This window comes from Trichechus manatus, unplaced genomic scaffold (genome assembly GCF_000243295.1).
Source record: "Trichechus manatus latirostris isolate Lorelei unplaced genomic scaffold, TriManLat1.0 scaffold00034, whole genome shotgun sequence".
Taxonomy (NCBI): Eukaryota; Metazoa; Chordata; class Mammalia; order Sirenia; family Trichechidae; genus Trichechus; species Trichechus manatus.
In genome coordinates, this window is record NW_004443970.1 from 8,547,737 (window position 1) to 8,572,802 (window position 25,066).

General features: G+C 42.4%; 1 protein-coding gene across 1 annotated transcript in view; it reads left to right on the plus strand.

Moving 5' to 3' along the window:
* SEL1L3 (SEL1L family member 3) overlaps window positions 1–25,066 on the plus strand; it is a 146,361-nt gene that overhangs the window by 61,732 nt on the left and 59,563 nt on the right. Inside the window, exons 10-11 of the mRNA XM_023730233.1 lie at window positions 19,378–19,589; window positions 21,458–21,637. Of these exons, the coding sequence (XP_023586001.1) occupies window positions 19,378–19,589; window positions 21,458–21,637 (392 nt within the window). The remainder of the gene's footprint in view (window positions 1–19,377; window positions 19,590–21,457; window positions 21,638–25,066) is intronic.

A 25,066-nucleotide genomic window follows, 5' to 3' on the forward strand; every position in this document is an offset into this window, starting at 1 on the left:
GTTAGCCACCTGAATATCTTCTTTGGTGAAGTGCCTGTTCATATCCTTTGCCCATTTTTTAATTGGGTTATTTGTCTTTTTGTTGTTAAGGTTTTGCAGTATCTCGTAGATTTTAGAGATTAGATGCTGATTGGATTTATCGTAGCCAAAAATTTTTTCCCAGTCTGTAGGTAGTCTTTCTACTCTTTTGGTGAAGTCTTTTGATGAGCATAACTGTTTGATTTTTAGGAGCTCCCAGTTGTCTAATCTCTCTTGGTTCTTGTACACTGTTATTTATGGTTCATTTTCTGTTTATGCCATGTATTAGGGCTCCTAGCATTGTCCCTATTTTCTCTTCCATGATCTTTATTGTTTTTGATTTTATATGTAGGTCTTTGATCCATTTTGAGTTAGTTTTTGTGTCTGGTGTGAGGTATGGGTCTTGTTTCAGTTTTTTGCAGATGAATATCAGTTATGCCAGCACCATTTGTTAAAGAGACTGTCTTTTCCCCAATTAACAGACTTTGGGCCTTTGTCACATATCAGTTGCTCATAGGTGGATGAATTTATGTCTGGATTCTGAATCCTGTTCCGTTGGTCTATGTATCTGTTGTTGTACCAGTACCAAGCTGTTTTGACTACTGTGGTGGCATAATAGTTTCTAAAATTAGGTAGTGTGAGGCCTCCCACTTTGTTCTTGTTCTTGAATAATGCTTTACTTATGAAAGATTGGCAGTTTGAACCCACCCAGCAGCTGGCCTGACAATCTGCTCCCATAAGCGTTACAGCCTAGAAAACCCTATGGCGCATTTCAGTTCTCCACATGGGGTCGCTATGAGTCGAAAATCAACTCAACGTCACCCAGCAGCAACAACTTCATTCATGCACGTAACTTGCCTGGACCCTTTTGGCATTTGAACTTGAGAGCCCTGACTGGAAGCAGATTTTAAGCATCATCTCAGGAATCTCCACATACTCACCAAATGCTGCCAGCTCCTAGTTAGGCCCATCTCAATTTGGGTTTGCTTGGTAGTTAGGTACACACTATTGGGCCACAAGAGATCTTGAAGCCATGCTTGTTGGGAAAAAGAGAAGAGGCTGGAAATGTTCCGCTAGGGGAAGGAGCTTATAAGGGAGACATGATAATGGCAGTGCAGGCAACTCATGGTATAGAACCAGACCCTTGAGTAGAGGTGATGCAGTAACTGACTTCTGCTTTGGGTAAGAACTTCCCAAGAATGGCAGAGTCCAGCAGAATAGACCTCCTTTGCAGACTATGGCCGTCTGATGCTGGAAGAATTCAAGCCATATGGTATATTTCATCTTTCCTTCATTTGATACTTGCTCAGTGACTGCTCAGTTACTTGGCTAGACTTCAGAGATCAGTGAAATAACACAAAGTCCCTGCCCTTGAGGGACAGACTTGGAAACAAAGAAAAATGGTGATGCATTTATCAAGTTGACGGTCAGCTTGGAGCTGCTCTTGAGTGAACAAAGTAGATTTTGAAATTCTTGTGTTAGTTTCAAGGTCCCTCTCTGGGGCAAATTTTTTGCACCCAGCTACTAAACAAAAGGTTGGTGGTTCAAATCTACCCAGTGGTGCCATGGAAGAAAGGCCTGGCAATCTACTTCTGTAAGATTACAGCCATTGAAAACCCAATGGAGTGCAATTCTACTCTGAAACATGTGGGGTCACCATGAGTCGGAATCTAGTCGACAGCAATGGATGTGATTTTGCTTTTGCATTGGTTGAATTTCTCATAGATTGTGATTCATGTTAATAAAGGCCAGTGGAAGTGTATAGTGGAGGCACAGAGAAGTAAGTGATCAGTTCTACCTGGAGGACCGGGTATTTGGGGAAGGCTTGATGGAGGAGGTGACACTGGGGCTTATTTGGAAACACCTGTGACCTTTATTGCAGATCTAGTAGAGGCAGAAAAATGGGAACAAACAGCATGTTTAATGAAGTTCAGGGTTTGGGAGTCAGGAGAAGGCCTGTTGCTGTGTGCCGTCGAATTGATTCTGACTCATAGCAAGCCTATAAGACAGAGTAGAATTGCCCCATAGGGTTTCCAAGGCTGTAAATCTTTACGGAAGCAGACTGTCACATCTTTCTCCCTCGGAGTGTCTGGGTTTTAACTGCCAACCTTTCAGTTAGCAGCCAAGTGCTTAACCACTATGCCACCAGGGTTCCTTGGTAAGGTCTAGAGAGTGATGATTCCAACTAGAGTTCGGAGTCCGACTCAAGAGTTTGGCTTTATCCTTGCAGGTGACAAGAGCTTCAGCCAGGGGGCAGAGACATGGTTGGATTTGGATTTTTGAGGTTACTCTGGCAGAAGTGGGGGGGCGGGAATTAGAGGTGTGTGGAGTTGGAAACAGCGAGACCCCTGGGAGCCCACTGCCATGGTCCAGGGAGAGAAGACGCTGACCTGCAGTGGGACGGAGTGATGGAGCTGGAGTGAAAGGTTGCAGAGAGGTTGACTAAAGGATTGTGTGGCTTCTTTGATGTGGCAAGGAGGACAAGGAGCCATGCTGTATCACTGGACAAGCACAGCTTCCGAAGCCAGGAGGCCTGGTTCCAATTTTAACTTTATCAGGAACTAGCTGTGTGAGCTTGGGCCAGTTACTTAATTTCTCTAAGCCTCAGTTTTCTCATCTGAAAAATGGGGATGATATGATTATAATTGTATCTCTCTGCTCATGTGGCTGTGAGGATTAAATGAACTAATATATATAAAAAATACTTAGAACAGTATTGGCACAGTATCTAGCAAGTTCTATATGAGCAGAGTTTCTCGAACTCCACACTATTAACAACTTGGGCTGAGTCATCCTTTGTTGTGGGAGCTGTCCTGTGCATTGTAGGATGTTTAGCTGCATCCCTGGTCTTCACTCACAGGATTCCAGGAGCACTCCTCTGTCTCGTGTTTTCTTGAACATTTCTTGACTCAACACGAGGCTAAAAACAAACAACCAACAAAAAAACAGTTGCCATTGAGTCAGTTCCTACTCATGGTGACCCACATGATATTAAAACAAAAAAAAAAAAAAAAAAATACAAAAAAGCAGTGTAATATTATTTTTGTGAAACACACACACACATACACACAAAAAAAAAAAACCCAAACCTGTGGCTCTCAAGTGGATTCCAACTCATAGTGACCCTGTAGAACAGAGTAGAACTGCCCCATAAGGTTTCCAAGGCTGTAATCTTTACAGAAGAAGACTACTCACATCTTTTTCCCATGGACTGGCTAGTGATTTTGAACCGCAGACCTTTTGGTTAGCAGCCAAGTGCTTTAACAACTGCACCACCGGGGTTCCTTTTCATATGATGTCAGATAACCATATTAGTAGACCTTCTCTTCTTTCTACTGCGCTTTCTTCCTTCTACTTCTTATTCCCACCTCCTAATCTGTATGCTGGGCAAATAATCCAAGAAGCTGGACTGTATGAAGAGGAATGGGACATCAGGTTTGGAGGAAGACTCATTAACAACCTGCAATATGCAGATGACACAACCTTGCTTGCTGAAAGTGAAGAGGACTTGAAGCACTTACTGATAAAGATCAAAGACCACAGCCTTCAGTATGGATTACACCTCAACATAAAAAAAACAAAAATCCTCACAACTGGACCAATAAGCAACATCATGATGAACAGAGAAAATATTGAAGTTGTCAAGGATTTCATTTTACTTGGATCCACAATCAACACTCAGGGAAACAGCAGTTGAGAAATCAAAAGATGCATTGTATTGGGCAAATCTGCTGCAAAAGACCTCTTAAAAGTTTTGAAAAGCAAAGATGTCACCTTGAAGACTAAGGTGCGCCAGACCTAAGCCATGGTGTTTTCAGTCGCCTTGTATGCACACGGAAGCTGGACGATGAATAAGGAAGATCAAAGAAGAATTGACACCTTTGAATTATGGTGTTGGTGAAGAATATTGAATATACCATGGACTGCCAAAAGAATGAACAAATCTGTTTTGGAAGAAATACAACCAGAATGCTCCTTAGAAGCAAGGATGGTGAGACTACGTCTCACATACTTCAGACGTGTTAACAGGAGGGATCAGTCCCTGGAGAAGGACATCATGAGTGGTAAAGTAGAGAGTCAGCGAAAAAGAGGAAGACCCTCAACAAGGTGGATTGACACAGTGGCTGCAACAATGGGCTCAAGCATAACAATGATCGTAGGATAGCACAGGATAGGGCAGTGTTTCATTCAGTTGTACATAGGGTCGCTATGAGTTGGAACTGACTTGACAGCACCTAACAACAACAACGTACCTTTCATGTGTTCAATGATAAGGCCTGATTATGCTCAGTCACAAAAATTCAGTCTTTCATCCTATGAAAACCAACCAAAACCAAACCAAACCTGTTGCCATCAGGTCGATTTCAGCTCAGAGTAGAACTGTGCGCCACAGGGTTTTCTTGGCTGTTATCTTTACAGAGGCAGATCGACAGGCTTTTCTTTTGCAGCTCCGCTAGGTGGGTTTGAACTGCTAACCTTTGGGTTAGTAGTGAAATACAAGCAGTTTGTGTCACCAGAGCTTACATTTTTTGAGACTATTTCAATATTTTTTACTGCAGAACCAGGGGTAGCTCTGGAGTTCCATCCGCTTTACTATAGGCTCAGTCTAATAACCTTAATATCTTTGCAAGAATAACATCCCTGGTACTAGGTCAAATATATCTCTTTTCTTACCCTCTACTGACTGCTCATAGGAGCACTGGTGGCACAGTGGCTAAGTGCTGAGCTGCTAACTGAAAGATTGGAAGTTCAAACCCACCAGCTACTCCGAGGGAGAAAGATGTGGCTGTCCACTTCCGTAAAGATTACAGCCTTGGAAACCCTAGGGGACAGTTCTACTCTGGGTTTGGTTTGATGTTTACTGATTGCTCCAAATCATGCCACATTTTTTGGTTCGTTTTTTTGCATAATATTTTAAACATAAGTGTCTCTACTTCTCTTCATAAGGCTTCCCTTTTCTCTCTTTCTGGAGAACATCCTCAGAATGGCAGTCTGCATGCAGTATCTTTCCTCTTAATTCTGACATGTGTGTGCCTCTAACAGCTACCTCAGCCCCAATTTTAAATGAGTTTTCCTTTCCAGACACTTCTCTCATGTCTACCTTTTCAAGGGTTTCTCAGCCTTGGCACTGTTGACATTTTGGGCCTAAGTTGTGGAGGGATGTTCTGAGTGAGCACTGTGGGATATTTAGCAGCATCCCTGGCCTCTACCCTCTAGAAGCAAGCCAGTTATGACAACCAAAAATATCTCCAGAAATAGTCACATGTCCTCCAGAAGACCAAATCACTCCCAGTTGAGAACCACTGCTATATGAGTGTTATTGTTATTACTGGAGAGAGACAATGGGCAGGTTTTTGTTGGTTGTCTGGGAGGTGGTGCAGGCATCTTTAAACAGGAGGATAGGACGGGAAGACACGTGTTGGATTGTTTAGGCTAAATGGGCCAAGATCACAGCCACATTGAAATTGTTTTCATGAGATTTCTGATCATATTTAAATATAGTTTTGCTGATTGGGAACAAGAGTGAATCATTTTCACAAAACAGGCTAATAAGAATGTTTTCATGTTATTTTTACAGCTCAAAAGTTTTGTTTATAAGAATTTAGAATTATTTTATTCTTCACAGGGGTCTGAAGACAGAGTCTAGTAAAAAACCACAGTCATAAGCTCTCAAACCTTAAGACTTCCTGGGTGTTGGTGCCACGGAACTGCTACATTCCACTGAAGGGAGTGAATTTGGCTTTCTCTAATAGGTTTCCGGAACCCCCGGGTCAGTATTGGGAGAGGTTGACCCAAAGCTGATATTTGCCACTGTAGGACACACGGCTTATGCTGAAGGAGTCTCTGGGTGGTGCAAACGGTTAAGCGCTCAACTACTAACCAAAAGGTTGGCAGTTCTAACTCACCCAGAGGCACCTTGAAAGAAAGCCCTGGTAATCTGCTTCCAAAAGGTCAGAACCTTGAACACCCTGTGGAGTGCAGTTCTACTCTGCAGCATGTGAGGTCGCTGTGGGTCGGAATCGACTCAATGGCAACTGTTTCTCTTTTCGTTCCCGCTCCTGCTGAATCTGCCGGTCGGGCCCTTCCTGTGCCTGTCTGCTTAGATCGGGGGAGGGCTGTACCTGTCCCAGCTACCCTGCCTCCAGGCCTCTGCCGCCCCTGGGCACACACCTGCCTCTTCCTGCTTCTCTCCCTGACATTTCCTGGGGCCTAGCAGCCAGCCTGGAGCCCTGGTGGCACAGTGGTTTAGAGCTTGGTTGCAAACCAAAATGTTGGCAGTTTGAATCCACCAGCTGCTCCTTGGAAACCCTATGGGACAGTTCTACTCTGTCCTATAGGGTCGCTATGAGTCAGAATAGACTCGATGGCAACAGTTTAGGAGCAGACCAGAATGAATACAAGAAGGGTAGGAGATTCCCTAGAACTAAACTCAAACGCGCATTCTGCCTCCAGCTCTATGTTTCCAGGTTGCCTTGTCCCCTCCATGAAGACTGAGACTCCTTCTACAGAGGTAGGGCATCCACTCTTCATTCAAATTCATCTCTCTATCTGGTCGGCTGCCTTTGCTCTGGGCTATCCTAGCATCCACTAACCTGAAGAGAGATCGGTGTCAGACATTCTGTCCAGTTTCTTAACTAGGCTGAGAAAAAGGCAGAAAACGTGATTTTGTAAATGGAGGGTAAAAAAAATCAGTCCACGTGTTTAACATATCTTTACTCCAGTCTCCTATAAAAGGAATAGTAAAAAGACCAGTGTGGCGTTATGTTCATTTCTGGTTCCTCAAATACCTGCCCTTCCAAGTTTGTCCTGACCTAAGTATCTGGCGTTGTTTCATAACTTTTCCAGCTGGCTCTAGAATTCTTTGGACAACGCTAGTTAGGATTTGGGGTCGCCATGAATCTGTCGACTCAATGGCAACTAAAAACAACAGTTAAGAGGAAGGAGCCCTGGTGGCGCAGCGGTTAAGAGTTTGGCTGCTAACCAAAAGGTTGGCAGTTCTAATCCACCAGCCACTCCTTGGGCTTGACCATCTGCTTCCCAAAGGTGAACACTACCAAGCGCAGCTCTACTCTGAAACGTACTTGGTCACCACGAGGAAGAATCGACTCAACGGCAACTGGTTTGGGTTTTTTAGTTGAGAGGAACTATGTCTGCAGTGTATTTTCTTCTGCTGCCCTAACCTGTCCTGTCCTATTGATTAACAGACTTTATGAGAACACCCTCATCATAATTGCATTTTTCTGGTTCTTTAGGAAAGAGTCATCTTTTATCTTGGCAGCACCTCCTCATATGTATGGTCAACTCCACTTCCAGGCTGCTACATATGCCGTCTGCTATTTGAGAGTGTTTTTTCCCCACACTGTGTGATTTTAGGATGGATCATCTACTCTCGAGTTAAGCCAACAACACACTTCAAAGGAGAGATGAGAACATTTCAGGGGGTAGACAGTCGGAGGCTTCAGCTTCATTAGCTACAAGTAGGAAGTACATCAAGAAGTATCATCTGCCTTCCCATCTAGGGAGGCGTGAGGGCTCACCAGTTTGAGCTCTTCCCAAAAGAAGGAGCTGGAATTTTCTACTACAAAAGAGAATCACCAAATATGTACACCTCTATCTCAAAGGACTATGATTTATTTCTGTGTCATGTCTTAGTTACCTAGTGCTACCATAACAAAAAATACCATAAATTGGTGGCTTTAAAGAACAAACATTTATTTTTTCAGAGTTCTGGAGGCTAAAAGTCTAGATCAGGGTCTCGGCCATGTGGGCCTCTCTCCTAGTTTCTGGTCTTCCAGCAATCCTTGGTGTTCCTTTGCTTGTAGACAGGTCCTCACATGACGTCTGTCTTCCTCTTGTGTGTCTCTATGTCTAGTCTGCTCTTTTTATAAGACGTCATTTAGAAGTGATTAGATTTAAGACCCACCCTGCTCTGGTATGACCTCATTAACATAACTAAAGAAAACCCCTATTTCCAAACAGGGTCCTATTTACAGGTACGGGGGTTAGGACTTCCACATTTCTTTTTGGGGGCACAATTCCTCTAGTGGCACAGTGGTTAAGCCTCAGCAGCTAACCAAAAGGTCTGTGGTTCAAACTCACTAGCTGCTCCTCAGGAAAAAGATGTGGCAGTCTGCTTGCATAAAGATCCCAGCCTTGGAAACTGTGTGAGACAGTTCTGCTCTGTCCTATAGGGTACCTATGAGGTGGAGTCAACTCGATGGCAATGGGTTTCATTTGGTTTTAATTCAATCCATAACATACAGTAATTTATACACAGGTAGTCCCCGACTTACGGTGTATTCAAGTTATTGCGATCTGTACAATGTACAATGTTGCAGGGTCTATCTGTAAGTTTATATGTAAAGTTTCCAACCCCTAAAGACAAGTAAGGACTGGATTTATAAAGATACTGATAGTAAAAGGCAATAATAATGAAAACTTAAAAACAAATGAGGTATTTGACTTGCGTCAGAACCAACTTACAACAGAGTCGTCGGAATGGAACCCCATCATAAGTCGGGGACTACCTGTGCTTGGGATAGTCTGCTTTAATAGAAATTAAGAGTGTAATACTTTTACAAAGTGGCGTAATGTGTATGAAAGAGCTTCATGGACAGGAAACTATCATATGGATATGACAGGGTTGCCTGAATAGAGCTCATGTGCTCTGCCTTGAGTTATAGTTATTTGATACTATACACATCTCTATCCCCCATGCAATTGCAAGCTTGTTGAGGGTAGTGCAAGAAGACCCTAGTGCAAGAAGTATCTCGGTGGTCTTTCTATTCCCATAGTACTTGCAACAGTGCTCAGCATATGTTACCTGTTCAGTGAATCAATTCTCCTCCCATTTGACCCTACACAGCACATTTATGCCGCTGTCTGCCCCACTCTCCTCAAAGAACATACCTCACCCACCCACACTTCTCAGCTCACCTGCCTGAAAACAGTCTTCAAATCCTAACTCAAAGACCATCTCCTCACCTCATCTTTCTTGTCTCCCCAGACAGTCAGCTCCTTCTCCATTGCTCTCCTTGCCATTTTGTAGGTATCCCATTGCTAGTACTTATCTTACTGCCTTATAATTGTTGGCTTGCCTGTCTGATTCCACAGTAGAGCCTAGAAGTCTTCTAGAGCCAGAACAGTATCTAGGTTTCTTTGAAGACCATCAAAGGAACTAAATGCATGCTGTCTTATTTATCTAGGGCTGCTATAACAGAAATACCACACGTGGATGGTTTCAACAAACAGAAATTTATTTTCTCACAGTTAAGGAGGATAGAAGTCTGAATTCAGAGTGCTGGCTCTAGAGAAAGGCTTCTTCTCTCTGTCAGCCCTGAAGGAAGGTCCTTGTCTCTTCAGCTTCTGTTTCCTGATTCCTTGGATATCTCCATGTGTGTTGACATCTATCTTACCTCTTCTCTCCTCTGCTGGCTTATTGAATCTCTTCTATATCTCAAAAGAGATTGACTCAAGATACACCTACACTAATCCTGCCTCATTAACATAACAAAGACAACCTGTTCCCAAATGGGACTATAACCACAGGCATAGGATTAGGATTTAGAACACATATTTCGGGGAGACATAATTCAATCAATAAAACACGCCAATAAATCAATGATCTCATCATTATGGGTCCTCAAAGGTCTTTGATGGGTCAATAAATCACTGCAAAAACGAGGAATCTGACTTCCAGGAGACACATAGTCAAGGCCTGTACTAGTTAAGCCGTGACACAATCCAGACTGATAGAGCTAGTTCTCTGAGCTTCTTCTCAATCTCTGTACGTTTTCCTCATTTCTTGGCTCTTCCTTAGCCTGTCCTCTCCCATGAGATAGTGTCCTGCCTCTGTAAACACTGACATAGCTCTGTTTCCTAGGTTCACCAGCCCCATTTACCATCTCTTGTGTCAACAAAAGTAGACCAGAATCCTTCTCAAGTTAAGCACACACCCATTTACAAAAGAATTCCAGAAAGGTAGCCCTCATGTGTCTTTTGTTGTCATTGTAAAAAAATGTTTAACACTGTCCCTGAATTGTACATGTAGAAACTATTGAACTGGTATATGCTGTGCTGTGCATATTCTCAATAACAACATCAAAAATATATATTTAAAAAAAATAAATTGTATATATATAAAGAATATATATCTATATTTAACACAGCATTTGCCTATTCAACGGTTTTCACAGTACAGTTCTGTGCTATCAATTACATTAATCATGTTGTCCAACCCTCACCAATAAGCATTGCCAAATTTCCCATCACCATAAACAGAAACTCACTGCGTCCTAAGCAATGACTCGCTCTTCCCCCTTCTCTCACCCCTCGGTAGCGTTGTTGTTGTTGTGTTGTGGTTGTGTGCTGTAAAAGTTGATTCCAACTTATAGGGACCCTATAGGACAGAGTAGAACAGCCCCATAGGGCTTCCAAAGCTGTGGTCTTTATGGAAGCAGATTGCCACATTTTTCTTCTTCCCGGCACCGGTAACTCTAATAAAACTTTGGTCTCTATACCTTTGCCTATTCTAGATATTTCATATAAGTGGGATCATACAATAGGTGTCCTTTTGTGAATGACTTACTTCACACAGCATAATGTTTTCAAGTTCATCCATGTCTCAGCATGTATCAAGACTTCATTTCCCTTTATGGCTGAGTAATATTCCATCGTATGTACGTACCACATTGTGTGTATGTACCACATTGTGTTTATCCATTCACCTGTGGATGGACATTTAGGTTGTTTCCTCCTTTTGGCTCTTTGTGAATAGTGCTGCAATGAACTTTGAGCATACATGTGTTTGTTTACTTTGCTCTTTCAAGTCTCTTGGATACATACTGAGGAGTGGAATTGCTGGGCCATATGGTAGTTCTGCAGCCCTGGTGGCGCAGTGGTTCCTATCCACCAGCTACTCCCTGGAAACCCTATGGGACAGTTCTACTCTGTCCTATAGGGTCACTATGAGTCAGAAACAACTTGAAAACAACGGGTTTGGTTTTTTTGGTTTTATGGTAGTTCTATGTTTAAGTTTTTGAGGAACCACAGGGGCTGCCCGATTTTACAATGTACCAGCAGTGGATAAGGGTTCCATTTTCTTCACATCCTCACTAACATTGCACTCGTGCTTCTTGCTTTCATGCACTGGGGATGTACAGGTGCCCAAATGTAAAACAGCTCCAAGATACATACAAACCCAATTGGGCACTGATGTTGTGGGTACCTCTTAGCACTGTGCTAGGCCCTGAGGCGGCTGCAATGAAAAGCAGGAACCAGCCCACACACACCTCTCCACCAAGTGCCAGGGTTTTCAGAGGAGAGAGTGCTTGTTGAATGTTGACAGCTGATGTGCTAACCTGGTATAAAATGCAGTCATTCCTACTGGTGTTTCCTGCTCGGAAGTATTACAGGCCTTGCTCCTCGCCTCCCCCAGTCGACATGCCTTTGAATTAAAGATGGCAGCACTCCTCGGGTCTCCAGCTGCGGTGCATATAGATGTGGCAGAACACCCTTCTTGCCTTCCGGCATTCCAGAGCTACTTCTCTGCATCCTGATTTCCTTGCTTAGTATGGGACTTCTCCTTTGCTCCTCTGTCCTGGAGTTCACCACTGTCCAGGCTCTGGGGTGCTGTCCACCATGAAACCCCATCTTGAAGACTTCAAGGCGGCCGTTCTCATTGGCCATCCGCTGTGTCATTTTCTGGGGGATCTCCAGTTCTCTAGTGCACAGAAACTGCCCTGTTAATGTGTTAACGTTTGGACTTCTTCTAACGTTAGTGTGGTGATGTTTTAGCACGTGCATTTTTTCATTATTTAAGAGCTGTGTCGGCTATTTCTGTGTTTTTGTTTTTGTTTTAAACTCCTGTCACACCTTCTTTGTCTAAACTGAACCCTTTAAATTCAAAGACCCTTTGAGAGGGGCTCTGGTTTCCCCAATGGTTTGCCCTCGGCTATTAACCTAAAGGTTGGTGGTTCAAATCCATCCAGTGGTGCTATGGAAAAAAGGCCTGGTGATCGGCTGCCTGAAAGGTTACAGCCAACAAAATCCTACGGAGCACAGTTCTATTCTCTAACTCTGCCATGAGTCAGAATCGACTTGAGGGCAACAGATTTGGTTTGGGTTTTGGCTGGTATCCAACGAGGAGAGGCTGACGGAGTGGCAATGACAGGCAGGGCTCAAGGCTGGAGAGCTGGTGAAGGCAGGGAGGAGTAAGGAAGGACCCACCTCAGACAGACAGGGTGGAGGAGATATGTCTGGAGGTTCAGGTGCAGAATGACACGTTTCAGAGGTCTGCCAGGTGAAACGAAGGCACTGATAGACAGATGAGAGGGACAAATGAGCTGGCCAGCATACCTCTGGGGACATCTGCCCTAGAGCCAGAACAACTCACTCCCTTCCCTCTTTTCTTCCTGGACCGGGCACCTCTGAGCCCTGGGGGCTGATGCCTGTGGTTACAGGAAGTCTGAGGTCTGCCAGGGATGCTTCTCCGTGATGAGGCCAGTTCTACGCCTGGCTGCCTCCTGCCTTCCCAGGCTGACACCATCTGCGTTTTCCAGGCAGGGCCACCACCTGACTCTTGCTCCAGGCTTTGGAGTGCTGAGTGTGAGGGAGGAGGCATCTCTGCACAAGATGCCAAGGTCTTGCTGGTTGCATGAGCATCCCTCTATTTTATTCTTAATTTTACTTCATTTTGCTACCAATTACGATGTTTATTTGGAGATTCTAAAATGCAGAGCATGGGAATGGTCCAAATACAATTATGATACTTAATAGCACCAGGACACTATTTCCTTTTAAGAATTATTTTTCACTGTTGTGCATTGGAGAACCCCCATCTTTATTGATTTTTTTTTAATTTAAGAAAGTATGCATTCATGCATTATAGTTTGTTTTTTAAATACACAGAGGCACAAAGAAGAAAACAAAGAATGGCTCATAATTTTCCTGCCCAGAGAATCACAGATGACAGTTTTGAAAGAAGGAAGTGAGAGAGAGGAGAAGAAGGAGGAGGAGAGAAGAAAGAAAGAGAGGGAAGGAAGGAAGGAGGGAGGGAGGGAAGGAGGGAGGGAGTGAGGGAAGTAAGGAGGTAGAGAGGGAGGGAGGGAAGGAAGGAGGTAGGGAGGGAAGGAGGTAGGGAAGGAAGGAAGTAGGGAGGGAGGGAAGGAAGGAGGGAGGGAGGGAAGGAGGGAGGGAGGAAATGAGGTAGGGAAGAAAGGAGGGAGGTAGGGAAGGAAGGAGGGAGGGAGGGAAGGAGGGAGGGAGAGAGGGAAGGAGGGAGGAAGAGAGGAAGCAAGGAAGGAAAGGAGGGAGGGGAAAGAAGATGACATGTATAAAGTAAAGAATTTTCACATTATGGGAAAGTACAATTGGTTTACTTCTGAGGGAGAGATCAGCAGCTCTTAGGCCTCAGGAGGCTGTGGAGCTCCCCAGATCAGAATGCAGATGAGGAGTACGCTATGTTTTTTAAACCAGTAAACTTGTTGGTAAAGATTATTGCTTTTATGATTAAGTGACATTTTCTCTTTTCACTTTGTTTTCTCCCTTTCAAACGTCTACTTTGGATTCACTATACCTTTCGCAAGTTTGAAACTAAAAATGACTTTGCTATTGAAGTTGCTTTTCCTCTCACAAGGAATGTGTGTCTTTCTCCTGAATTCTTAATCAGGTGCCCACTCTGGCTCCAGCTCCCAGGCCTTCTGCAAGTGGCTGCCTTCTTGTTTTCTGTCTTTGTCTCTTTTAATGATAAGTACACAAAGGGCAACCTTATGGCATTATGGTAAAAAAAGAAAACCAAGCAAAATAAATGATGTTGTGCTACTTTGAAAATAGTAAAAAAAAGACAAACTAAAACAAACAAAAAGCCTACTCCTGGAGACTCCATGTGTGTCAGAGTAGAACTGTGCTGCATAGGGTTTTCAGTGGCTGATTTTTTGGAATTAGATTGCCAGGGCTTTCTTCTGAGATGCCTTTGAGTGGACTTGAACCTCCAACCTTTTGGTTAGCCCCCAAACATGCTAACAATGTGCACTACCCATGAACTCCTGAAAATAGTGAATGTTGGTTAATGGTGGAGGTGGGTTTTGGTGCAGACAGAAAGATAACAGGAAAATGATTCTTCTTCCGTTTTATTTGTTTGTTTCTTCATTATATCATTAATCTCCATAAACAAGGCATGTTTTTTAGCTACAGATCAACGAGAAAAAAATGCATATGCTAAACCAGATGGGTGAAATTAACAGTTTCATTAAACTGATTTTAAATTTGCCAGTTTAACAATATTACTAAAGACAGCATGATTTTGACTTGGTGCCACCATTGGAATTCAGACTTGAGCAGTTTTACCTTAGAATTATTATTATTATTTATTATAGTCACTCTTGCAGAAAATTGTTTATATTATTTCTCAGAGAATATACTGATGGGTAATATTTTGGAAGAGTTAAGAATTTTCATATATAAAAAAAACGTAATGAAGCCCTTTCAACCTGCCTGTGTTGAAGCCTGTGAAGCTTTGTGCCCTAAGGATTTAAGCTTTGTGACGAATTCCTCTTTCACTCTTTATTCTCCAGCAATCCCAACGACCTGGACACTCTCGCTAATGATTTCTGGAGTTCTGTGCCAGGGGTCGGCAGGGAAAGTGTTTCATTTGGAGCTTCATTTCATTTGTAATCTCTTCCCTCCTTAGAGCCCACAAAGCTGAGGTCTGCGGGTACTCGTGCAAAACACTGTCTTAGGTGTTTGACAGAGTAGGTGAGGCAAGGATGAATTGTTAACAAAATGTTAATGTTGCTTTTCTCCAAATGTGCACAGAAGAGCATCGGAGATGAGTACGTATTTAAAAGTAAATATATGAATAAATGTTGAGTAGAATTTATTTTGAAACTTCATCTGAGCACTGCGGTGCATACTGAATACAGTGGAGAAGGTTCTCATCCTGGCTAACGGTTGGGTAGGATGAAATTCTTCCCTCAACTATGCCAAGGTAAAATCCAAAACAAGATGTCCAGACTCCTGTTGGGAAAAAGAGTGTTATCACTCAGATGTATCCCGACAGATGTGCAGATAGAAAATGTCCAAGGATGTTCACTGCCATGTTGTTGGTTATAACAAAACCACTAGAAACAACCCAAGAGTCTAAAAATAGAGAACTGGTTGGAAAAACGGTACAGTTGTAGAACGAAATACTGTTGAGATGTTAGAAAGGATGACGTTCTGACAGCCATGGAGAGATATTAATGATGTGGGGTTAATTTAAAAGAATTAAAAAAGAAAGTTGAGGGTCAGACTCTATAATAGCATCCTATGCCACTTTTGAAAAAACAGTGTATGTGTATATGTAGATAGATGCATGTATGAATTATTGTATATCTGAAGGAAAAAGTCTGGAAGCACACATGTAGAGAGTTTAACAGTGTTATCTTCTCTATTAAAGAAGGATAAGGAGAGAGGAGACTTCTGGTTTTATTTTATAAAAATCTGCATTGTTTGATTTTTTTCACAACAAGCAGCTATTTTTAAAAAAAAAATATTTATTTTTGGTAGCAATATACACAACCAGTCATCCATCCATTCACAATTTCTGCATGAACAGTTCAATAACATTGGTTACATCCTTCACATTGTGTCACTGTTGTATCTCTGCCTGCATTGTTTCATCATCATTAATTTAGGCTCTCTGCCCCTTTAAGTTCTCATCTGTGCTTTAGAGTAACTGTTGTCAGTTTGAACTCATATAGATAATTCCTTATAAAAGCGTATGCTCAAGGCAAATATTATTAATTGGGCTAAACTGTTGTTTAGTTTAAGTCTGACTTCCCGGGATAGTTTCCATTCTAAGTTTAAGGATTGTTTCCAGCTGTTAGATTCGAGGTTCCCCTAGTCTCAATGGATCCAGTAAATCTGGTTTCCATATGAGTTTGAAGTGCTAGTCTATGCTTTTCCTCCTGTTGATCAGGATCCATCTATTGGGTCCTTGAACAAAACGTTCAGTAATGGTAGTCAAGCACCATCCATTTCTTCTGGTCTCATGGTAATGGAGGTAGTAGTTTATGGAGGCAATTAAACCTGCAGCCTGCAGTCTATTTCCTTCTCTGATTCCTGGGTCTCCTTCTTCCTCTGCTGTTCGAGGCGAATAGAGACAAATTATTGTATGTTGGGGTAAGCAGCTATTTCTTTAGGAATTAAAAAACAATAAAGATACATGATACGACATGGATGAACCTTGAAAACATCATGGTGAGTGAAATCACTCATGCACAAAAGGACAAATATTGTATGATTCCACCTATAGGAAATATCTAGAACAGCAAATGTATGCAGACCTAAGGTTATTAGTGATTGCCGAGAGGCAGGCAGGAGGAAGGGAGAAAAGGGGACTCACTGCTTAGGAGATACTGCACTTCTGTTAAGGTGATGGAAAAACTAGGAAATGGATAATGGTGATGGTTTCACAACAGGATGGACACAATTAATGTCACTAAACTGTACACATGAAGAATGTTGAAATGTCAAGTATTTTGTTACATACATATTTACCACACACACACACACACACACACACACACACACACACGCACGCACAGAAACAAACCAGCATGGAAAAAGGAGCAAACCCCATTTGTTCAGTGAGGTGATGATAATGTAGTATGCCATTTTAAAAAAAAAATGTGCATATATATATGTAGGTACATGTGTATGTGAATTATTGGATACGGGAAAGAAAAAGTCTAGAGGCACACACACTGGACATTTAACAGTTATTTTCACTATTAAAGAAGGATTTTGCAGCACCTACTTTGCCAGGGTGGTTAAGCACTGAGCTGCTAACTGAAAAGTCAGTGGTTTGAACCCACTAGCCGCTCTGTGGGAGAAAGATGTGGCAGTCTGCTTCCATAAAGATTACAGTCTTGGAAACCCCATGTGGCAGTTCTACCCTGTCCTACAGGGTTGCTCTGAGTCGGAATCGACTCAAGGCGATGGGTTATGGGTGCTTGGGATAGACTGAGCAAAACCAGGCCCAGCTGCTGCCTTGTGGAGACTCCGGGATGCGGAGTTCTAGGAACCTGGAGACAGAGACTGCCCCAGAGCTGTGTGGAGATGGTGGGCGGCCTCCTTCCCCACAGCTCAGGGGTCTGTAGGTGAAAGTGCAGCGCTCCTCTCTCAGGGACAGTTGGCCCACCTGTGTGCCTTGAGGAATCTGTACCACTCATGAACCAATAGATCAGGTTTCACAGTTTAATCAGTGGATTGCTTCTGATCTCAGACTCTGTTTTTAACAAGTGAATTGACCTTAAATAGACTGTTAATTTCCTAGGGATGCTGTAACTAATTACTACGCATAAGGTGGCCATGAGTTGACTTGATGGCAATGAAAAGTGGCTTAAGTCCTTGGGTGGTGCAAACAGTTAACGTGTTTGGCCACTAACCGAAAGGTTGGAGGTCTGAGTCCACCCAGAGGAACGTCGGAAGAAAGGTCTGGCGATCTACTTCCAAAAAATCAGCCACTGAAAACCCTATGGAGTACGGTTCTACTCTGACACACACGGGATCACCATGAATCAGATTCAACTTGACAACAACTGATTATGTGGCTTAAAATAAGAGAAATTTATTCTCTCACAGTTTTAGGGACTAGAAGTACAGATTCGGGGTGTGGGCAGGACCGTGCTGTCTCCGAAGACTGTAGTGGAACATCCTTCCTTGTCTCTTCCATCTTCTGGTAGCCCTGTGCTCCTTGGCTTGTGGCAGCATAACTCCAATGTCTGCATCCTTCACACGGCCATCTTCTCTCTGTGTCCATGTCTGCGTCTCTTCTCTTTTTGTAAGAACACCTCATGTGAATTTGACTAATTACATCTTCATAGAACCTCATTCCAAACAAGGTCGCATTTACAGGTACCGGGGTTTAGGACTTCAACATACCTTTTTTGGGGGAGAAACAGTTTAACCCATGGGATAATACAACCCCAAATCTTCTCTTGAGTTTTTCCACATTGAAAATTCTTCTCTGTTCATTCTTTGGTGGAGACTGATAAGAGTGAGTCTCTTGTTGCCTCTTGAAAGTTTTTAGTAGTATTTTTAATTTTGATGAAATGAAGAAAAGAAAAGAAAAATATTGAACTTGACAGTTTGTAGGCAGATAAAATTTTAATCTTAAATAAGCTGACCAAATCTCTTTAAAGTGTAAATAATACCTGTGCAATCTTATATGATCTTTTGCAATATAACTTCTAGAATAGTGCCTTGCACATAATAGAATGTAAACATTCATTGACTGAACTAGTAAATAAGGACAATGAGTATTGCGGACAAAATAAGATGTTAAAAAAAGGCTATAACATTTACATGATAGGGCCATATAACTTGCTGGTTTGGGCTTAAATGTTTATAGGTTGATAGATTAGTGGGAGGGTTATGCAAAAGGAAGCATTATATAGCTTAACGCGATTGAATAAACAGGTCTGCATCCATGGTAGTAAGTTAGTTATCAAGACAACTGGTTGCCAGTTCATCAGGAGGCAAGTGCAGTGGGGTGATTTTCAAAATTGAGTTCAAGGCCTGACTCAGCCACTTACCAGCTTTTGTGACCCTAGATGAGTTATTGACTTTTCCCAGCTTCAATCTCCTTATCTGAAAAGTAGAGAAGATAATATTAGTACCTACCTCATAAAATTACGCAAATTAAATGACACGATCTACATAAGACATTTAACTCAGTCTTTGGCATGTTGTAAGCCCTAGGAAGCACAGTTTGACTCTGACGCACGTACATGGGGTCACCATGAGTTGGAGTCGACTTGACAGCAGCTAGTACTGGTAAACCCTCAATAAAAGTCTACTCATCCTTTTTATTGTATGTAGACACCCGCAGGAACAAACTGGAGGCAAGAGATGACAAGCATCTCAAAATAAGGTTATTTTGCTCAACTTTTTAGGGCAGCACCTAGGAACTATTTCTGAGATAAAATACATTCTTCTTCAGAGAGCCCCAGAGGGAAACAAAAAAAAAAAAAAAAAAAATCTGTCTGGAAGTTTCAGTCAGCAGTCATGATTTGGTGGTGAGTTTCGTTGAGTAAATTACTCTCTGGAGATGCTTTCTCGGCTATATAAGGCACATCCGTTTTCCCAGGACACTAGATTGTCATTTAGTGCCAAAGAAAAAGCTATTTATGGAATGACACTGTGGCATCCCCAAAGGGCTTAATTTGCATCCCCAGAAGGTGGTATATCTCAAGGCACTGCAAGGCCAGCCTATCAATAACTCAGGTGGTTTAATTGGCTTTTCCCTCTTCTTTCTAAAGCCGCATCGATCCCATGGTAATTAATTTTATGTGCTCTGAATTGTGTTACTTACAGTGCCAAGAAACTCAAATGAATTCATATTAGAAATCGGTGGGAGGATATTTGAGAAGGCTATAAAGAGACTCTCCAGCGTTGATGGGCTTCACCAAATTAGCTCTGTTGTCCCCTTTCTGATGGATTCCAGCTGCTGTGGATACCATAAAGCATCCTACTACCTCACAGTCTTTTATGAAACTGGATTAAATGTACTCCAAGACCAGCTGCAGGTAGATATTTCATGCGTTCCGGGCACATCAGTCACCTGTGTTATATTTGCAGAGTAATGCTCTCTTGCGTCTGGTAGAACTAGTTTTGTTGCAGCTGCTTGCAGTGTTTGAAAATCTTTACACTCAAGACTGAAGTCCTGAGGCTGTGTTAGCTACAGAATCCCCTGCTTTCTGAGAGTCAAAAAGGCCATTTCACCCATTCCTGGACACAGACTTTGGTATATTGCATATTTGGTATACATTGGTCTATTTGTATATTGATATATTGCCTAAGGAACAGTTTAGGCAGGGCTTACCAGAATCCCAATCTTTCCAGAACAAGTAATTCTTGCAAATACTCTGGCTGTGTGACCATTGCCCCGGATTACTTGTTTAGCTAAGTGAAGCCACTTGAACTCCTAGTTAAGATATTTTCACATCCATCCTGGACCATCAAAATAAAAACCGTGCCAGAGGGTTTCCTTTTTGGTTTTGAATCTATGCAGCTTGCCTAACACTTGGAATCACATGTTCATAAGTACTATTAAATGTTCCTTGATCATGTTTAGTTTCAGATTTGCACACTTGATTCTTTATCATTAGTTGGAGGAGACTCAGACTGGGGTTTCCCCCACAGTATAGCTAGTTCGGAGTCCCTGAGTGGTGCCAATGGTTAAGTGCTTGACTACCAGCTGAAAGGTTGGTGGTTGAAACCCATTGAAAGGTGCCTGGCAATCTTCTTCCAAAAGGTCCCAGCCTTGAAAACACTATGGAGCACAGTTCTACTCTGCACACATGGGGTCACCATGAGGCAGAATCGTATCAGTTTTATGGCAACTAACAACAGCAATAACAATATGGATAGTTTAGACCTGCCCGGATGACTCTATGTTCCTTTTTAATGACTTGTTTGTAGATGTCTCTGGTTTATAGGTGCTCCTGATTGATGACACATTTTCCTGAATCCCTGAGGCAGTCCCCACAAAGGTGGAATAGTGTAGAAGATTCTAGCGCTGGCTCTGTTGCAGGTGGCTGTGTGACCTGGATGAATGACTTCACCTCTCTGGATCTCTGTTTCCTCAAATATGAAAGGATATTGTTGGACCAGTCAGTCTCCAGTGACCCTTGCAACACTAACATTCTGGGACTTTGAGGCTGGGACATGGGCCCACGATTCAGACCACGTGGCCATAGATGATATAGCTGGGGCAGAAAAAGGAACTTTGGAATAGTTGGCGAATACACAAAGGGATGTTGTAAGAGAAGTGAGAGGATGACCCCCATTTTCACCATGCACAGGGCAAAAGTTAGGGAATTTTAAGCTGTTAGATATTGTTGTTAGTTGTCATAGAATCAACTGTGACTTATGGCAACTCCATGTACAACAGAATGAAATGTTGCCCAGTACTGTGCGATCGTCATGATCATTGGTCTGCTCAAGTCCATTGTTGCGGCCACTGTGCATTTTGAGTGCCTTCTAACCTAGATGGATCATCTTCAGCACTGTATCAGACAATAGTCTGTTAGACCTTAGGAGGCACCAAATGCTAGGAATTTATAAACCATGAGAAGCTGGATTGGTTTCTTTTTGAACATTTATCTAAAAAAAGAAAAAAAAAAAAAAGGACAAGTCAACATGTTTCTGGGTTGGCGAGGCTTATGTATACAGACTGGACCAAATCTCATTTCAGTGTGGCGTAGTGGTTAAGAGCTGCTAACCAAAAGACTGGCAGTTCAAAGCCACCAGGTGCTCCTTGGAAACTCGATGGGGCAGTTCTACTCTGTCTTACAGGGTCGCTATGAGTCGGAATCGACTCGACGGCAGCGGGTTTGGTTTTTACGGGTTTTATCTACCATCTTATGAATTTTGGTCAATTTCTTCCTAACAGGGCATGTTGTATAGTTTGGTTGGAGGGCAGGGCAGCGAGAGGCTATCTTCAATGAATCTTGGGTACAAACACTACCAGGGCGTTGACAACTACCCCCTGGACTGGGAACTGTCCTATGCCTACTACAGCAACATTGCCATGAAGACGCCCCTTGACCAGCACACGCTACAGGGAGATCAGGTATGAGAGCAAAATGCGTGGAGATGGTTATGGGCCTGTTTACCAGGGCTTCCTAAACAATTTTGTGAAGTGTCTGCACCTGTAGTTGGTTTATTCCTTGGTTTTCAGAGGATGCACATAATCGAATGGAGAGAAAGGCTTTCTTGCACTCTCCAATTTTTATTTCCTGACAGTGTCCTTGGGCGGAACACAGGTACAGGTCTACATCCATACATGAAAAACCTTTGCTTGAGTGAAAGTTCTGGTATACGAAGGGTGGATTTGGACCTGAGCAGTTTTTGATTTTGCAAAAGATGTGCAGCAAAATCATAGACATCTTGTTTTGTTTTTAAGAGCCTATGAGGTGATGGGGTCCCGAGATGTTAGAGGGGATTGAGTGCAGTGGGGGAGGTAAACCAATGACTTCTCTCAGTATGTAATGATCAATCAGGGTCTATGATACACAGAAGCAAGCTCCATACCCAGCTATGTTTCCACTGCTCGGTGCCTTGAGAGACATCTGTCCCCATCACATGAACCTTGCTAACCTAGTGCTCCCAGATGGCCAACAGCACATGATGTTTGAAGATTCCACCCTATCTCAGATCAAGGAATGGACCAGAAGCACTAACTCCAGCCCTGAATTTTGCAAGCTCTCAAATCTTATTGACTCACTGGAGGTGTCAAAGAAATTGATGGCTCACATCTGCCAAAAAAGTTTATGTGTTATGTTAGATCAACCAATGGGTTGTTTCCAGACTTCTTTTGAGGACAGGGAATAATGAGGTATAACTAAGTTAGTCCCTGAGTGGTGCAACAGTTAATGCGCTTGGCTGCTAACCAAAAGGTTAGAGGTTTGAGTCCACCCAGAGGCGTCTCGGAAGAAAGACCTTGATCTACTTTGAAAACTCACCCATTAAAAACCTCATGGAGCACAGTTCTACTCTGACACACGTGGGATCATGAATTGGAATCAACTCCACGGCTGGTACTGGTAAAGGTGGTAATGTAAGAATAAAAGGAAAGCTGCCTCTGGATGATACAGATCTGCGTCCAATGGGAGGAGACAATGAGATGGTTGACTTATTGCAATGGATTTGTATATACCCTTTTTCTTCAGAAAGGAATTTAAGATACAGACAGTCCCTGATTTACAACGGGGCTTTGTTCTGACGGCTTCATTATAAATCGGTTCTGACGTAGGTTGAATACCTCATTTTTTTTTAGTTTTCATCATTATTGCCTTTTATTATCAGTATCTATAAATCATAACATCGAACATCTGTGAGTGAACATCTGAGAATGATAACACCACAAATTATGTGCTTCAACATTGTATGTAATACATATTATTAATGACAAGATGTAAAAAAAAAAAAAAAACAGGTGGCAGTAAGTGTGGTTCGTAGCAACTCGAATGCATCGAATGTGTTGTAAGTCAGGGACCATCTGTACTTTGATGATCATAGAGCTTGAGGCCATCAAGCTGAGAAGTGTCATAGTCTATACAAAGGGTTGGCAATTTTTTTCTGTGAGAGGGCAGACAGTAAATATTTTAGGCTTTGCAGGCTTATACAGTCTCTATAGCAACTGCTCAACTCTGCATAGGCAATATGTAAATGAATGGGGTGGCCGGAGGGAGGATGTTCGCAGCAATAAACAATGTGTAAATTAATGGGTGTGGTAGATTTAGCCCCCATCTATACCATAAACTCTTCATTTTCTTTGTGCTTGGAGAGCCGGGCTTGGGGTAGGCTTGGCTAGGTCAGGACTATTGAATCCTAGGTTGAGCAGCTAACTGGGAAGCAGGCCACTGTCACCCCTGCTCTGCTCCGAGTGCACTTAGAAGGCAACAGTGCAGAAAACTTGTGCTTTGATGATTGGGGATGGATGGTTTCTGGAAAGGAAAGCTACCATGGCCACTGTACAATTATGAAGTAAGTGACTCAGAGATATGTGCTGCCAGTGAACGTTAAATATGACTCAAGCTATAAAACATGAAAAGGCTGCCTATATCAGCATCTGAATTCCTTTAGAAAATAATGATTCCTTCTGAATAAACTTACATACCCTTACCATTTGTACATTTGTATTCTGTCGGCGTATGTAAGACGTGCAAAATTTGACCTCGGTTTGACAGGAATTAATTTATTAATTGATGAAGTTTTTTAAAAAAATCATGATCTTGAAAAAATACTCGTACAAAATCAAGCCACCAGATAATATTGCGGTTTTCTTGCTAATAAGCCTACATGTGTTAATAATGTCCTATGTATATTATAGTTTTAAGAAATCTCAGTCAGCATAAATTAGCAACGGGAAATGGTATGTTGCTAACAAGCTCCTTTTCTTTTGAAGATTTGGCATACGAAATGTTATGATTATGAAAGAAAATGTTTAATTGGTCAGAACCAGAGAAGATGAATAAAAAAGCTCCGTCTTGCAGCTGAGAAGCCGTATGATTAAGAATCACGGGTAGGAATTATACAGTTAGGAGAGTTGTGTCATAGCTCATTTTCTTAAGAATGTGTAATTAATGGCTTCTTGAGAATTTAAGCAGGTGTCATATGTTGATTTAAATGTCCTTTTGTTGAGAAATCTATTAATTCGCTGCAGCACGTAGCAAATGAGGAGATATGGAAAGCCAGACCTCTAATTAACAAACCAAGGATCGGGTAATAATGCCTTTCCTTGATTCTTGTTTCATTTTCTCTTTTATGTAACTTGTAGTTCGCGTCTTTTCATCTTCATTATTAGTAATCTCATTTCATGTCACTTCTTATGATGTAGTGAGACTTTGCTTCAGGTTCAGCAGAAAGAGGATGGCAAGTTTTTTTTAGCTTGCTTGTTTTTGTGGCTTAATCGAAAATGAGTTCCTCTCCCTCTGTTCACCCCTTAGATGTTGCTCTTCGTCAAGGTTTGTTCTCCAGCCTCTGTTCTTCTCTTTATACACCTTCTGGAAGGGGAGGCTGGGATCTCATCCATATCCCTGGTTTCAACTACCCTCCTCATAGTTCTTGCCTTCCATGCGGGAGACCCGGGTTCGATTCCTGGACAATGTACCTCTTGCACAGCTACCACCCCTCTGTCAGCGGAGGCTTGCGTGTTACTGTGATGCTGAATGGTTTCAGTGGCACTTCCAGACTAAGACAGACTAGGAAGAAATGTGTGGCGATCTACTTCCAAACATCAGCCAGTGAAAACCCTGTGGATGACGGCAGTCCCATCCACATCGATCATGTGAATGGCACAGGACTGGGCAGCATTTTTTAACAGATAGTCCCCGGGTTACAAACGTCTGACTTCCACGTTCCATACAACCAGTAGTTATGAACCAACCCCTTTAAGGCCTATTATATTAAAAATTCGAGGTACATAAAGAAGTTCATAATAACAAACGGGTGCTACTTTGCAATACATATCAAAACATTATTATTGTTATTGCTGTAT